Source organism: Bubalus bubalis, chromosome 10 (genome assembly GCF_019923935.1).
Source record: "Bubalus bubalis isolate 160015118507 breed Murrah chromosome 10, NDDB_SH_1, whole genome shotgun sequence".
Lineage (NCBI taxonomy): Eukaryota > Metazoa > Chordata > Mammalia > Artiodactyla > Bovidae > Bubalus > Bubalus bubalis.
In genome coordinates, this window is record NC_059166.1 from 65967824 (window position 1) to 65985929 (window position 18106).

At 40.1% G+C, this 18106-nt stretch overlaps 1 protein-coding gene across 4 annotated transcripts in view; it reads right to left on the bottom strand.

The window, feature by feature from the left end:
* Window positions 1-18106, bottom strand: part of LAMA4 (laminin subunit alpha 4) — a 151158-nt gene that overhangs the window by 102121 nt on the left and 30931 nt on the right. For all 4 annotated transcript variants that reach the window (XM_044924414.2, XM_044924413.2, XM_025294727.3 and 1 more), the window contains 2 exons: window positions 11016-11117; window positions 2303-2427 (listed from right to left, as the gene is read on the bottom strand). In XM_044924414.2, coding sequence (XP_044780349.2) covers window positions 2303-2427; window positions 11016-11117 — 227 coding nt within the window. The remainder of the gene's footprint in view (window positions 1-2302; window positions 2428-11015; window positions 11118-18106) is intronic.

Below are 18106 nucleotides of genomic sequence, written 5' to 3' on the forward strand. Positions count from 1 at the left end.
CCTCAATTGCTCTTTTGAACTCAGATCTACACACACAAGCAGAGAAAGAACATGGGTGGAAATGGTATTTCTTGGTGCCTATGAAAGTACCTCTGTTTTCTCTTTTAAGACATGAAGCTCATTACCCGACTGGCAAGTTTCTGCTTATTTTATTTAAAAGCATTAACAATCTTCAAAAGAGCTTCTTGATGAACTAAGACACTGGATAATCTGTCTCATAGATAAAGAGGTCATATGCTTTAGAAGCGTCAAAATACTGTTGTAATCTGATCTATTTTAAGGAAGGCAGGAGTTTTTGACCATTCTATTCACAACTGTGACCAACAACCAGTACATGATTGGCACGAAATAAGTGCCTGATTAATATTTAATGATTTTATGTAGATAAGACTTCTCAGCCAATGAGGTTCCAGAAGCCTCATATCTCAAAGCATTGATGTCACATAATTTAGATAAGTAATTGTCGTATGTATGGTGCAAAAAAGTACAAAAGTCAGACAACACAATGAAGAATTTGGGATTACCTTTCTAATTCATCTGTTAATTTCTAAAGAAACTGCAGCTCTAATCTTATAAACCTGCTTTGAGCAGATGATGCTATATAACAACTTTGTTCATGTGGGAGAATGAGTGACACTTGTTATTAGAAAGTTGGAGGTAAATATATTAAACAAAGTAACTATACCACGGTAAGGGAATGGCACATTGAACACACCATCAGATATGGTTAAGACTCATGCTTGAGAGCAGAATATTAATGAACAATTAAATAATATATCTTGATGAAACAAAGGGAGCTCATAAATCAGGACATGCTTGAATGAATAAAAATAACAGAACACAGTGTTTGAGTTATCCACTCCCACTCTCAGTACCATCCGTTCTGTACACATTATCAATACCACTGAACAGGAAAAGTTACAAAGCAAGGGCTAAGGCAGTTTAATGGTTTCTAAAGAAAGGTGGGACTGTAGAGCTTTTGACTTCTCCACTGCCTGCCAGACTCACCAGAGGCTCTGAACAAATCACAAGCGATGAGGTGAAACGTTAGGTGACACTGGTGTTCAATAAGGGGAAACAGGGGGAAGCTTGGCTGTCACCTCCTTTCTCTTTCTAAGAAAGTGTGTGGGATGACATTACTTATATGTGGAATGGAACATATGACACAAATGAACTTATCTATGGGACAGAAACTGATTCACAGACATAGGGAACAGACTGGCGGTTGTCAGGTGGCCTGAGAGGGGTGGGAGAGGGACGGATTGGGAGTCTGGGGTTAGCTGATGCAAACTATTATATATAGGGTGGATAAACACCAAGATCCTATTATATAGCACAGGAAACTATCTTCAATATCCTGTATTAAGCCATAATAAAAAGGAAAACAAGAATGAGAGAGAGTGTGTGTGTGTGTGTGTGTGTGTGTGTGTGTGTGTATGTGTGAGAGAGAGAGAGAGAGTGTGTGTGTATGTAAGGCATTCAGGACTTTTTCTAGTTACTTTATATGCATTATTTAATCTTTACAACAACTATCAAGGAAATATTACATCCAAACAATCAGAAGAGCACCTGATACCGAGTATGCAAAATGTTGGAAAACTAAATACCATTACATCATTTTAATTCTACATTTAATTCTACATTACATTCTACATTTTTAAGCCAATAAAATGGCTAGCCCTGACTTGACTACTGGATTTATACATACATGTGCCTGAAAAGAATTCCATTATTTCCACTAAGATGTATGCGTATTGTCTTTAACTTCTCATTCAGGAAACACAGCCAGAAGTGAAAATTCATCTTCTCAGAAATCTTCTATGTGCTGACTGGTCTAAAGCACTCTGTTTATCTATGCTCTATTTCTAACTGAAAATCCACTTTGCCACATGTAGAAAAGGTCTGCTCTGTGAGTTGGAAGAAACTACTACTGCTGAAAACACTGAATTATAATGTCTGTTGGCATCACTATTTGCAATTTCTCTCGGTCAAGGGACAGCAGAGAAAAAATGAGCCTAGCCTTGCTTATAAAGCTTGGGGAACTTCACTGTGTCTGTGATGTGTCCTGCAACCCACCCCCAGTATTCAGGGAGCAGAGTCATCACCTATACTGCAAGTGTTTAAGTTTTCCTGAAAGTGGATTTGGGCTAGAAAACTTTCCTGTATCTTTTCCAATCTCATTACAACAGGAGATTCTCAATTTTGATTGTACAAAACCCCTAGAACTCTGTATAGGGAAAAGAAAGAAAAGAAAAACAAAGGGGACAAGCAGTAGAAAAGGCTATTTTCCTTTAAGACTTACTTGGCAACATGAGGCAGGGGGCAGGGGCATGGCTGGCAGAACCGGGGGGGCCCCCTGATGGCATCTCCAATATAACCATCTAGACATTTCTCACAGTGCTCGCCTGTTGTGTTCCGCTGGCAGTGCTATGAGACAAAAAGATAAGAAAATTGACAAGGGCACACAAGAAATTTTATACACAGCAAATGTGGGAACCAAGCAGTATTTCAAGCAAAAGGGATATCGGGCCTGACAAAACAGATGGTGTGTAATGATACTTACTGGTCAGCACAGAGGAGCTATGCTGGGCCCAGTGGATGCTACAAAGTGTGAACCCTGGGGAAGACTTCTGCGCTTGTGCTGGCAGCCTGGGGGCGCTCTTCAGAGTTGGTGTGAAGAGCAGATTATTAGTCATTAAATGATTTTAATTCAGAATGATGATCAGAATGATCAAGCTCTGAATATCCTGGAAGCATCAGTTTACTGACCAGGAATAAATATGAAACGAAAAAAAAAAAATCCCCTCCTGGTAAACACTAGGGGAAACATTTTAAGAATTTATGGGCTCAGAAGAATAAAATGTGTCCAAGTAAAGTATAAATGGACTAGAAGGTAGATAAAGAATATTCTGCTAATGGGCTGGTATCTCATGCAATGATATACAAGAAATAGTAAGCTGGTTTATTGTGTCATTCTTCCATTTATGGTGGGGATAATTGGAAGAAAAGCTCACAATAGTTGATTCTTCTGCCTAGAATGCCTGTTTATGATTCAAGATCTGCACCAGGCCTTTGAGAGCTTCAGGATTCCTTCCTGATGACCCCTTCTCGGTCCTTCCCTCCTTCCCTACACATATTATCATCAGCTCTGAGCTTCGAGTGGCAAAGTGGTAAAGAACCTGCCTGCCAATACAAGAGACATAGGAGACGCGGGTTCAATTACTGGGCCGGAAAGATCCCCTGGAGTAGCAAACAGCAACCTGCTCCAGTATTCTTGCCTGGGAAATCCCATGGACAAAGGAGCCTGACGGGCTACAGTGCATAGGGCTGCAAAGAGTCGGAGGCAACTGAGCAGGGAGGGACACCCAGCCTCAGCAGTGCTTCCCCCTACGCTGTCTCCCAGTGTTGCCCTGCCGTCAGCTTCAATGGAGCTGTACTCAGCAGCTGTTTGTTGAACTGGTGGATTAATTTCTCACTAGTCCTCTGTAAGAGGCAGTGATGCAGGTCTACTGGTATTTTCTCCAACTGGACTAGACTAGATCACACAGGGCAACGCCAGTAGCATGACGATGTTTTCATCTTTATATTCACCAGAGTGTATAAAGTTTGAATAGGCTTTTCAGTGAAAAACTGTATTGCTAGAATTAGAACACCACTGAAGAGACACCCTACTGTTTGAGCAATTCCCCTGGTAACACCTATGCACCAGAACTTTAACAGTTAACTTTTTTCAAACAGGGCTCTGTGGAGGAATCTTGGGAAAGGCAAGATGGAGGCACTGCAAACTTAACTTTGAGCTCTTTATTTTGTCTCTACATTCTATGTTGAGGCTCAAAATAAAATAATAGTGAAGTCCTGCTCTAAACATTTTATGTGGATTAACTAATTTAATTTTCATAATAATAATTTCATAATAATAATATGAATAATTTCATAATAATAATTTCATAATAATTCTAAAAATAATTCTATTTTTTTTCACACTTTACAAAATGAATAGAGATACAAGGAGGTTAAGCAAATTGCCCAGTGTTACACAGATGGTAGGTGTGTCTCAAAAGTGAGATTTCAGCTCAGGCAATCTGGCTCTAGAAGTTAGGCTGGAAATTCCCATATTATACTGCTTCTCCAGTGTGTTGGAGAAAAGGTTCCTTTCCCAAAAAGTCATAAAATGACTGCACTGGAAAGTGTCATACTGTTTCGCTAACAGCTTGGACTTCAAGCGCCACACACTAGACAGAGGGCCACAGCTATCATGGTTGAACGGTCTTTAGCCAACTGATCAGCCATTAGACATGGCCATGAGCCACCTTTGACTGTTGATTAGAATTATGTTAACAGAATAGGATTAAGAGGCTAGTTCAGGACACCTGACAGATGAGAAACTGAAAAAACAGAGTGTGATGTGCAGACAACAAGATGTTAACACATTTTCCTCACTGTTCTTAACACTGCATCACGTGCTGAGTGAATCTTCAGCAAATATTTGTTGAAAAGAAAGAGGAAGGCCAAAGTGGGAAAGGGTGAATTAGTATCTGGAGCAAGTAAAGGAAATTAACATACACCCAGAGCCAGCTCAAAATTGGTGGCAGTCTCTTATCCCAGGGAAAACCAATGAGCCCTGTCCAACTACCCAGAATTTAAGCCATAAGCAGGGCTTCCTAGGTGGCACTAGTGGTAAAGAACCCGCCTGCCAATGCAGGAAATGTAAGAGACATGGGTTCGATCCCTGGGTCTGGAAGATCCCTCTGGAGGGGGCCATCGCAACACATTCCAGTATTCTTGCTGGGGCAATCTCAAGGACAGAGGAGCCTGGCAGGCTGTAGTCCACGGGATCACAAAGAACTGGACATGACTGAAGTGACCTAGCATGCAGCACAAGCCATAAGCAATCTGGCAGGGCTACTCTAGAGTGGGGTCAAACTAGTCCGAGTCCTTGTTGGACAGATGAAACCCATCTGTGCAGAAGAAAACAGGCCTGTTGTAAGATGTCAGACCATTCTTTGTGACTCCATGGGTGCTTTGGCTTCCTTGTCAGGGCCCTATTTCTGCCATGGCAGCCACAGGGAGCAATTACCTTCAAGGGCAAAGCTTCTAAATCACTATGACCTCTAAGTGCTCAGAGTGCAAACACTGACTTTAGTCATCAGCCTTCTTTTAAAGAGCTTGCTATGAAATTTCCTAAAAGGTAAATGAAGTACACTCTGTGAGATTGGCAGGGACAGGGCCGGCAGCAGGGAGAATTCCCTAGCTCTTCTGGTTTCTAGATGACTGAACTTGAACAACTCAGTTGACTTTTCTAGGTCTCTATTCTCTGTCTGTAAAACAAAGATCTAGCCGAGACAGTATACAATGTTTCTTAAATCTTTTACTCTGAGACTGCAAATATCCTTTACCTTAATTGTTCTGCCATTTAAAAACCAGAAAGAAAAAAAAAAAGAAAAACCAGAAAGGAAAAAAATGACAATCAGTTCAGTTCAGTCGCTCAGTCGTGTCCCACTCTTTGCGACCCCATGAATCGCAGCACGCCAGGCCTCCCTAGAGGCCAACTCCTGGAGTTCACTCAGACTCACGTCCATTGAGTCAGTGATGCCATCCAGCCATCTCATCCTCTGTCGTCCCCTTCTCCTCCTGCCCCCAATCCCTCCCAGCATCAGAGTCTTTTCCAATGAGTCAACTCTTCGCATGAGGTGGCCAAAGTACTGGAGTTTCAGCTTTAGCATCATTAAAAAATGACAATAATAAATAGTATATTGTTGTTGGGAAAATTTTTAAAAATTTAATTTTTTAATAAAACTGACCTCACTTAAAAATGAAAAAAGCATTCTGAATCTTTGGCCAATGGTTAAGAAAGCTATGTCTGGAAATCAATCACAGATTAGGTGTCAGGAATGACATCTGGGCACCAGCTGTGTCTCCTTCATGTGAGAAATGGAGTCTCTAGACACCTGGGCCACAGCACCAATATAAGGTGAGAAGAAAGCCTAAAAGGATCAGGTTAGTGGCTGGTCAGATGCTTCATGAGTCACTGTAGTCTGTCTAGACTTGTGGTTCTCAAAATATGTCCAGGGAGATGGCAGAGAGAAGCTCACTGAGGCTGGAATAGAAATCCTTGAAGGATTTTAGAAAAGGGGATGCCTTGATTAAGTTGTTTTTAAAAAATATCTCCATTGCTAGTGAGGAAGACAGATTAGGGAAGGAGAGTCTGGAGTAGGGCATCATGAGTAGCTGGGAAGGTGTTACTAGTAGTCAGGGAGGGATGAATTAACATCGGGCGGGCATGAATTAAGACAGTAGGATGGCACAGAACAGAGGAGGCTCTCTCCTAGGTTGAACTAGTAGGATTTGGTGTTCAGCTAAATGTTGGTGAAGAGAAAAAGGAAGTTGATGAAGCACGAAGGACATCTAAGTATGGAGGATTGGCAGAATGGTGCTGTCATTAACTGAGGTGGGGAATACGTAAGGAGAGGCACGTTCAGGGTTGGGAGAAGGAAAAACAACATATAGAGAACTTATTACCTGTCTTGGTTCTCATCATATTATTATGCTAGAGGCACAAAGCACCAGGGGACTCCACTGAGCTAGCCATCCTTAGAATCCTTTGCACATGTAATTTTATGACTTTATTTCAAAACTTTAGCTAGCAAGGAAATAAATCACTATTTGCAAAATTTGGGCTTTTCCAAGCTTGCAACAGATTGGAAAATTGTCAAGATTTTAATGTAAGAATTATGCTCTCGATTTAGATACTGATTTTATGCTAAGTCTAAGTCACTTCAGTCGTGTCCGACTCTGTGTGACCCTATAGACAGCAGCCCACCAGGCTCCCCTGTCCCTGAGATTCTCCAGGCAAGAACAGTGGAGTGGGTTGCCATTTCCTTCTCCAATGCATGAAAGTGAAAAGGGAAAGTGAAGTCCCTCAGTCATGTCTGACTCTTCGCGACCCCATGGACTGCAGCCCACCAGGCTCCTCCGTCCATGGGACTTTCCAGGCAAGAGTACTGGAGTGGGGTAAAAAAAAAGTTCCCTATTACTCAGTTTCGTCTTTCTCTTTGATACCTAATGAAGGTGTTGGTTTACCGATCACAAATGTGTAGTCTTAAATGGACTTATATTGGTTGATTTTGGCTTTACACACGTAAAGGAGAGTTTGAAAGTCACAAGAAAGATGCTACAGAAATTAGAGATGTAAAATCTTTGCTTTCCTGAATTAGGTTTTAATTAGGCTTTGGGAGTAATAAAAAATTCATTCGCCTTAAATATGTTGAATTACTTCCCTTTCTCCATTGTGCTTAGGGTGAGGTAGAAGTTCATCTGAACATCAATCTTTTTAATTATAAAATTATTACAGACAGTTGTAGAACACTTGGGCAGGTATACTATAAAGCGAAAAGAATAAAATAAAAATCCATTCACATTTCCACCAGCCAGATGTGAACACTTAACAGCTTGATGGTTTTCTCTCTAGGTTTCAATTATGTTTTTGTGGTTGAGTGGTTTCAAATCTATTTTCATTCAGATTTAGCTTTTTTTTTCCCCCTGAAATTCTGGCACAGACCTCGAAATTTCTTTATCTTTTTTTTTTTTTAATTGTTACTGAGCAAGTGGGGGTTTCTGCATATATTTCTGAAGCTCCCATGGTCCTCTTACTTTGAATTTCATTACATTGGTCACATCCACAGGCATTTTCAACTAGTGTTCTGCCCTACAGCCCTTCAGTCCACACAGTGGAGGCCACTTAACCCAGATCCTAGAATAGTATCAGGCAGATAAGTGGTACTCAAAAAATGCTTTTTTGTTAAGTGGATAAATGAAATCAACAAATCAATTCTAGTCAAAAGAATCTAAGGAACCCCGTGCAAGTGGTGAATTTCAAGTCAGATTTTCTCCACCCTAGTTCTGGTCAGCGGGCTCCATGCTTTCTGCTAATGATGAAGCACCGGTTCTTTAGGTGGTAACTGGCCTTAGTCATGACCTCTTCTTGGTTCTCTGTACCTAGCCTCTAGAACTGGAATAAAGTATGGGTTATTAGTGACCAGGCATTCCCATCACTAGCCATCTGTCTGCTCTATTTCTACACCTTAATTCCTTTCTCATGCCTCTTTCAGGTGCTTTCCTAGAGAATCTGCCATGCCCACTGGAGCTGCCTGGCCTCTGGGGCTCTGCCTAGCTGATTCTGCTGAAACCCCAATGCACCAAAATTCTGATAAGATGCAAGGCCGCCCTTTGAAAACACCATCAATACATATTGGATTTCGTTAGTTAAGCCACTTTTCATTTGGCCACCTTTCTGCATTTGAAGAATTGCCAATCCTCTTGTAAAGAAATCTCTTAAGTTTTTTGGTGTGTCTAAAACGGTAGCATAACTTTGTCTACTCTCTGTATTTTATTGTCAAATGGCTTAGTCTCTAAAAATCAGTTTGTAAAATACAAGATTAAATTGAAACTGAACATGGGAATGGAGGGAGAATTAAAAACAAATAGGGGAAGACAAGACAGAGGCATTATAAGCCTTCAAAATAAAACGAAACAAAAGAAGCCGTTTGTTTTTGGTTGCTTATGGAAGGTGGGAGAAATGAGTTAGGTCAGGCAAACTGTAAGAACTGACTGAAACTCTGGTGTCCAGAGTGAGCTGCCAGGTGTTAGGAGGAGCTGAGAATGAGCTGGGGTTACAGCTCCAACAGGGCAGGAGCTGAGAAGCTGGCCCTGCTTGACCAGCAAACTGGAACAAGGATGACAAAGGAAACAGAAAAATATGAGTTTGATTCCAATGTGCCACCACAGACAATGTATTTGCCAACTAGGTAACAACATATTCTTTTTATATTGGCAAGCCTCTTCCGCTTCCTCACTTACATTTAGTGTTAGTCACTCAGTCGTGTCCGACTCTTTGCAACCCCATGGTCTGCAGCCCGCCAGGCTCCTGTTCATGAAATTCTCCAGGCAAGAATACTAGAGTGGGTCGCCACTTCCTTCTCCAGGGGATCTTCCTGACCCAGGGATTGAACCCGGTCTCCTGCATTGCGGGTAGATTCTTTACAATCTCAGTCACCTGGGAAGCCCATCATCTAGTCTTACTTACCTAAATTAAATTTACAGGAATACAGACACCTGTTTAGCTCTTGGAGATAAGATTGTGGGTGATTTTTCACTCTGAATTCCATGTATAGTATATATCTGTGTTGTTTTTTTTTTTCCTTTGAGCATATATTACTTTAATCGGGGAAAAGACACTTCCCTCTAGGTACAGTAAGGTGAAGGGACCACTTTTAGGATAAGTAAGATGGCTTTTTTTTTTTTTTTTATGTTCCATCTTGGAACAAAGTAATTTCAGGAAGATTGGCAACTGACCTGAGTGTGTTTATAAACGTTTATACTCAAGTTCATCCCCAAACTTTTATCAGAACCTTGTATGCCCCAGGAACAATGAAGGAATCACATGATGACCGCCCCCTTTGGAAGTTCAAGTCCAGGTCGAAGATAAAATCATGATAGCTCCTTTCTTGACAAGGTCATTGTAAGGAAGAGTAGTTTTATCATAGCTCTCCATAGGCATAACAGGAGATTTTTTTCCCCCTTTATTTCAGTCTTCCATCTTACTGACTGCCTAAAAGCAGCTGATGGGCTGGCCAGTCCCTATTGTCTTATACTTAAATAAACCAGATAAGGAAGAGCCCTTAATTGGTCAAATTATCAGAGATGTACATTATTAGTTCAAGTGCATTCATGGGATTCTCTTTTCAAATGTCACTGGGATTAAAATAACAGGAAACCGGAGATGGAAGCATTAGAAAGGGGTCGATTTGGCAGCTGCGTGTGCCTACACTGCTACAGAGGACATCCTGGATGTAATGGTTATTTAAGAAGATGGGGGAAGGGGAAAATAGAAACACCAGGACTAAACAAACACTACAATGCACTAGCAACCTTTAGTATTTGCCACTTACTTCTGTCCCTAGAAAAATGTGAATTGTTAGTTTTAAAATAAATGGAAATGTTCTAATTTGCATCTTAATGGAATGCCCGAGTAAAACACCACCTTCATGTACACACCGTGAAGACCACTTATAATCAAAACCATCTGCCTAATGCCATCAATTATGCTAATTTTGAGGTAGATAGGTGCATTTAAGTATTCTTGCAGTTTTCAGTTTATGCAAAAATATTCTTGCATTTTGAAAAGCTTCTTTTGCCTCCTGGGAACTAGAAGAATCCACTTCTGCTATGTAGTATAGCTCATGAAGGAAAACATGATCTTAGAGTGTAAGTCTTTAAAAATGCCTCCTACGACTTCTACTGAAGTCACTTCTGGTAAATATTTCAATCCCCATTTTCACTAGGTTTTCAATCCATTCAGTGAAAATGGGAAATATGTAGCAAGCACTTTTGCTAAAAGGTTTCTCAGTCTCCTTCATAAATCTCTATCATGTTTCACTGTCTACTAGAAAATTCATTTCAGTTAAGGGGGAAAAAGTCTCTGGGGAGGGCTTGATTACAGAGTTACAAAGACCACAATGCCAAAGTTTTCATTTTTATTAGCTATTTGGTTCAAATATTTTTTTTTTTTTTACAAAATTTTGATCTATAGACCTGACTATCTTAAGTTATAAAATAGGCTATGAAACAACTGTTTTATTCTCCTGGTTTACGTGGAGTGAAGCCAAACATATGGCAAACTATACTATTACAGAGGAATTTGGATGGATGGTTTCCTCCTCTGTGTATTATTTTTCAGGTCCATCCCCAGTGGCCGATAGCTGGAAATCAGCTGCCGAAAGTGGTGGGGCAGTTACCACCAGGGACAGGGGCACATTCACAGATACACCTTGGTGGCCACTTACAATCATAAGCAGTTTATATGAGGTGTTTTACAGGAAAAGCTGAAGGGTAAACAGAAAGCATGATGAGCAGTTTGCTCCTCCGTAGCTCAAATGTCCAGAAAGAATATTTCATCTCCACCAGAGATGCAAAGGCTCAGTGAAATATATGAAAAGTGATACATGCCCCCGACCTACCACACAGAGTCCTGAGCCGTCCAAGCACTCATTGGAATTACCATTACAGTCACAGGGCAGACATTCTTCCGAGTAGGCAAAGAAGAATCCAGCGTCACATTTCTGAAACAGACATAACAAAAGCATCTTCGTGATTGAAAAGGTCGATTTTGGGCAACATTTTCTGGGAGAAGTAAGAGATGATTAGTAAACGATCTACATATTTCTTTACAGCACACATACTGAAATGAACTATTTATGCTACCATTCAATTGTCTTTGCCATATATCTTTCTTTCCTCTTTTCCCAGTCTTTCCGATTTTGGGGGGCGGCGGGGGAGGGCTCCTGACGCAGTCTGGACACCGCGAGGACAAATGGCACCCAATTCTCGCGATGTGCAGCTGCCTGCGCACACCGTGACCTCGTCTGCACTGCGCGACCTCCTGTCACTTTCTGAGGACAACAGAAACACCTTTAACACCGTCCAACGTTGTTTGGAAGAATGAGAAGATTTTAGGTAACAATGAAGGAGAAATTTTCTAATGTTTTCTTTCACTCCAAAACAAGACAAAAAACCACATCAGGGTGAAGAACTACATCGTGATCCCTGTGAATAAAGACTTAACGGGTTCAGAAATTATTGGCTGTGGCAGAACGACTTACAAGATGTGCCTCGTACAGTTGAACCCTTAAAAAAATCCTCTTCTCAGATCCTAAAGTTTTGAACGGAGGGGTTAGGAAGTTAATGAATCCTTACACATGTCGTGGGTTGTGTGTAGGTGCCGTCCCTGTATTTTGTTTATCCGCGTTACTGTGAGATATACATTGTTTTCCTTCCTTCTAGTGGTGAGATAATTAAGCCCGGAGATGCTGTGGGTTGTGATGGTAGACTACCTTGCATTTGCTGAATGGCCCTACCCAAATGTCACTAGGAGTCAGGTTGAGAAACTGTGAAATTGTTCCTCCTGTATGCCATGGTTCCTGGCTTTTACAGATATGTATTTTGCATTTCTTTGGAATGTTTCAGCGCTGCAAGGCAGAAATGCCATGCCGTCACAGGTCTGGAAGTTCAGCCCTTGCCTATCAGACAGATTTACATCTAAAGAATTCCAGACAGATAAGAATCTGGGTTGTTTCCACAAACTTACAAAGTAAGAGGGTTCCCATCACACCCCTCATTGACTCAGCGTAGTTTGTGCTGTCCTTTGACCAGGAAACTTTTCATTGTATCTGGCTGAGGTCCCTGACTGTTACACAAAGCCATTTCCTCTTGCTTGTTTCTCTCTAGAGACTCACTAGATACCATTCACAGTATAAAAACACTGTAGTCCTAAAGCTAAAATTTAATATATTCCGTTTGAAAGAAGTTTAATAGAGCACAATGACTTTTTTTTTTAATAAAGAAAAGGTAAAGAAATTCTGTCTTTCTAAGCGAAAAGGCTGAGAGGGGACCAGTTTATAATGGAGACTTTATAGTTGATGGTAAGCCTTTTTTCAGTTTCCACTAGGGAACAAAAGAGAGGAAAAGGTTATTAGATAACCAGAAGCTTTTAAGTCAGACCACCTAATTTCACATATGGTGGAAATTTTTAATTATAAGAGGAATGGATAACAGTAGTGAAGGGCTTAGTATTAGTTATCTCAGGAGCCTCCAAACCAGTGGTTTCTGAGTTTTCTAACTGCCCAAGTTAAGGACATTTGATTTGGGGAGTTTCTGATTCAGTAGGTCTGATGGTGAAGCAAAAGAATCTACATTTTTTAATAAAATAAATATTGTATTTTAAAAATTGTTTAACTCTTTCCCCCAGCCTTACTGAGATATAACTGACATCTAACATTGTATAAGTTTAAGATATACAACATGCTGATTTGATAGTATGGATTGCAAAATGATTACCACCATAGCATTAGCTAACAGCTCCATCTTGTCACATAATTACCATTTCTTTTTTGTGGTGAAAACATGTAAGATTTGCTGTCTTAGCAACTCTCAAATGTATAATACAGTATTACTAACTGTACATTAGATAACCAGAATTTGCTAGCTTTTTAACTGGAAGTTATACTCTGACCAGCCTCTCTCAAGTTTGCCTGTCTCTCATCCCAGCCCCTGTAACCACCATTCTGGCCTCTGTTTCTATGCCTTCCAAGGAGTGGGGCAGAGACCGGAGGTATATTTGAAACAGAAAAACACCCTGGTGGTGGCAGAGAGTCTGGAAGCAGTACATGAAAAGCAGCACATGATGCCTGGAAGCAGTACATGAAAAGCTCCACTTGTACCATCAACTATAGTAAAGACCTTCCTCTGGCCCAAGGAATCAAAGTTCTGTAAGGGTGTTTTAAATTGATAGTAGCTCAAGTCTTTTAGGCATTCTTGCAGCTCTTTCTTCTGAAGGAGACAAAGAAAATTAAGATTTGCCCTGAATGAATGCATCATTTTAAATATGACAGTGACTAATCTCTTATATCCCTGAGGCCCTAGCTAAATTAAGAAACTCATTTTTTAAAAAACTAAAATTATCACAACATAAGAAAAAACCCAAAAAGCAACAAAATAGGGGAAGATTTTTTATTTTAGAATAATTTTAGGTTTACTGAAAAAATTTGAGGGATATGTATTTTTAAAAGACCCCATGAAATTTCTTTGTGAGACCAGGTTTGAAAAGATTATTTCAAAGAGGCACTCACAGTGATTTGTACACGGTCATTGCTCAATGAACGCTTGTGATTTGAATGGTTTGGACTAGGATAGGACGTCTGAGGCATACATACTGTTGGAAACCAGTGGTTAATCCTGCTAACCCACTCATTGCTCTCTACTGGGGCTGCATTGGGTCTGCAGTCTTTCTCATCACAGTCCAGGCACCCACTACCTAGACTGTGTACTAGATGAAATCTTTACTTTATGCTAAGTTTAGGAGGTGACTTCACTCTGTCATTTTCCACTTACCCACCCACTAGGCAAAGGCTCTGACCTTATGTGAAAGATGTCTTGGCTCAGGTCTCATACTGTGAGAGATGGAAGACAAGGGAGGCAGGGACAAGGCTGTGTGGAACAGTCATTTGGCCCCCTGCTGAGAGGACACCAAAAGTTGGAAGCCTGGCCAGCTCCTTTGTTGCTGGGTTTTGTACACCTGGAAGGATGGTATTTTCTAACTCTTCTATCCAGAAGGGAGGCACCATTTTAAAATTCACACAAAGGTACCACTATCAGATAATAAAAATCCTGGATATGGGGAGCTTCTGATGCCATTACTAGACCCCATACACTTGATACCTTAGACATTGTATTGTAGAACTTTGGAGGATTTCTTGAAATGGTAGATTGTTAAGTGGTTCGAGAGAAGCTTGAGTATCCTTAGGAAGAGTGTTTAAGGCTGAGTCTTTCATGTAAAAATATTTCATCATTTCCCCCCCAGAAAGTTCTGTTAATATTTACTAAATCTCTTCTTGAAATTCTATAGAAACTGATAAAATTGACCTTTGTGATATTTTTAAGAATGAAAATGGGGCTATTTTTTTAGTTTTGTTCCTGCTTAACAATCTTTTAAGTAATCCAAGACCTGTGATGTTTAGAGGCCTGTGAAGACTCTTGAGAGTCTCTTGGACTGCAAGGAGATCCAACCACTCCATCCTAAAGGAGATCAGTCCTGGGTGCTCATTGGTAGGACTGATGTTGAAGCTGAAACTCCAAAACTTTGGCCACCTGATGCGAAGAGCTGACTCATTTGAAAAGACCCTGATGCTGGGAAAGATTGAGGGTAGGAGGAGAAGGGGACGACAGAGGATGAGATGGTTGGATGGCATCAACGACTCAATGGACATGGGTTTGGATGGACTCTGGGAGTTGGTGATGGACAGGGAGGCCTGGCGTGCTGCGGTTCATGGGGTTGCAAAGAGTCGGACACGACTGAGCGACTGAACTGAACTGAACTGAAAGCCAAATAGTCTTCTCACAAAGAAAATATTCCTGTCTGCTTTCCTTGAAAGTATTCTCCAGAATTTACTAAACAAAGATGTGTTTGTGTATATACATGTGTGTGTAAGCAAGAGAAGTCTTACAATCAATTTTTCAATGCCACCCTGAATCCTCTTACCTTTCCAAGATTGACCTACAGCAGACAACTGTATAACATGTGGATGGGTGATTTAGAGAGCACTTGGGGGATATGTACCTTCTGGCATGGTGCCACAACCTTTAAAAAATTGATGATAATAACAAGGATGATAATTGCAATAATGATGATAATCATAATATAATTACTATTTACTGAAAGTCTATGTACCAAGTATTGTGATAAGTACTTTATCCATGTTATAGTATTTACTTTTCACAGCAACTCTGTGAATTAGATGTAAATATCTGCATTTTGGGCTTTCCAGGTAGCTCAGCTAGTGAAGAATCCCCCTGCAATGCAGGAGACCCTGGTTCAGTTCCTGGGTTGGGAAGATCCCCTGCAGAAAGGCATGGCAACCCACTCCCTGTGGACAAAGGAGCCTGCTGCTGCTGCTGCTGCTAAGTCGCTTCAGTCGTGTCCGACTCTGTGCGACCCCATAGACGGCAGCCCACCAGGCTCCCCCGGCCTGGGATTCTCCAGGCAAGAACACTGGAGTGGGTTGCCATTTTTTTCTCCAATGCATGAAAGTGAAAAGTGAAAGTGCAGTCTCTCAGTCATGTCCGACTCTTCGCAACCCCATGGACTGCAGCCCACCAGGCTTCTCCGTCCATGAGATTTTCCAGGCAAGAGTACGGTGGGCTACAATCCATGGGGTTGCAAAGAGTCTGACACAACTGAATGACTAAGCACAGCACAGCAGAGCACAGCACTTGGATTTTAGCAATGAACAAACTGAGAGTGAGAGAAGATTAGCAACGTATCCAGTATCACATAGATTTGTAAGAGGTTCAGACTGACCCGAATCTTGTTTCTCTACTATACCATGATGCCCCTCGTAAATAAGTAAAATTTTTAAATGTATTTAATTCACATTTTAAATTACTTGAGCATAAATGTCTGCCATGCTTAAGTCACTGCTTTGGTCATGTTGCATAGGTCTTTTGTTTTTACCCCACCATAGCCCTGTGAGGTAGCTTCTGTTACCTGCATTTTGCTGATCAGGTCTGTGTGGCTTACAGTAATTGTTACCCAGATCAAATAACAAAGATAAGAAATGGTGGACCCAGAAATTAGATCCATTGTTTGACTATCAATTTGAGCTGTTAACCATCTGGTGTACCATTAATATATGCTAATCAAACCCTTTTTGTTGGGCATTCAGGTTATTTCCAATGTTTTACTATTATAAACAGCAAATCCAAAGCAGGCTAAAATGAAAAAAATGTAAACTCTCTCATTTAAGGCCCAGAAAATTAAAAAAAAAATAGGCACATGCTTAAAAATATAGCCAATTATTAATATATAAAAGCCACTGAATGAGAATATTTACTTTCTAAACAAGTTACTTCAGCCACATTGTTGTTTTGACCAATTACTTTCCACTAAATCACTTGTAGACCTTTTACAGCTCTCCACTGTTAAGCCACTCTTAATACACAGTTTGCCTCCTGCTCTGACACTGAGATTGGATTGATCAATAACGTTTACTTCTGCCTTTGAAGAATAAGAGTTAAAATTGCCATTTGCTTACTTTTTTATGATTAGTGTGATGTCTGACTTGGAGTAAAAATCAATGTATGTGTACTTGACTAATTTTATATTTATAGAAATTAGAACTAGATGATCCTTAGGAGGAAATTAGTGTGGTATATCCATGTGCCACTTATATTTAAAAGAACTCAAAATGACAGTATATATATGTTGATATCCCTGCAGAAGGCATTATTTCCAGAGGTTCATCACATAATCACAATGTTAATTATTTCACTATATATAGTTATAATTAAGATTATTTCTTAACAAAGAGGATAACATTTATACAGCTGATCATTTTTGTCCTCATTGAAAAAAATCCCCTTGAAAACACTAGACTTAAACCAACAATACTGTCATCATATGTTTTGAATTTTCTTAAAAGTTCTTAAATTGTAGTCTTTTAAAGTACAGTTCAGTCTGCATCCTTTGGTTGTGACAAATCCCTAAAAATCTCTTGGAGTTATCAAATAAAGTGAGTACCAAGCAAAGTAATACTGTTTCAAGTTAAAAACTCACAAAAATCTCACTGTGTTTTCCAAATATTATCACAGAGGAGCCAATTAATTGGAATTGGCTACAAGCCACTTCTTTCATATAGATACTGAATCTCTAGGACCATCAGATAGCATCACTGACTTGATGGACAAGAGTTTAAGCAAGCTCCAGGGGTTGGTGATGGACAGGGAAGCCTGGTGTGCTGAGGTTCATAGGGTCACAGAGTCAGACATGACTGAGGGACTGAACTGAACTGAACTGAGGACCTTCAAAATTACTGTTGAAAAGCCCAGTTGACCAAAAAGCTTAAATGGTCTAATAGCATTCTTTAGGAATCAGGTCTCCAATCACCCATTAAAAAACTAATAATGGCAAAATTGACCAGACTTAGGAGGAGCCTGAAGTTGTCATCTGAGAGAGTGAGACATATCTTGAGATCTCTGAGTAGGTTCTTGATGTCCCAGAGAGAAACAGACTCTCATCTCCAGTTCCAACAAACATTGAATTAATGATAATAAAATTCCATTACTGAGAGTATACTCCACAGCCCTGTGCCTATTTTAATAGGATTCGACCTATTATTGGAATATTTGTATTGTGCCTTCAACCAAGTATCTACAAACATTTTACAAATGTTTCAACTCATCTTGCTTTCTGAATTGGACTCCTAAAATTCTGATTCATTAATTTTTGCTTTAACTTACTAAGACTTGATGTGGAAAGCTTTAAAAAATCTTTTCTCTAAATTCATTCACTTGCATACAGAGTCACTGCTATCTTCTAAATTAGTATTCTTAAAATTTAACAGCCCACATTCAGTTACCTTCCTGATTCGATTTTTGTATGGGCATAATGTATGGGAACTTTTCTCTTGTTTCCAGATAACAATGATTTTAGCTTTAGTTTTAGTGAGTTCCATTTTTTTTCATTTTTAATGTGTGAGTCACCTTAAAATTTAGTCAC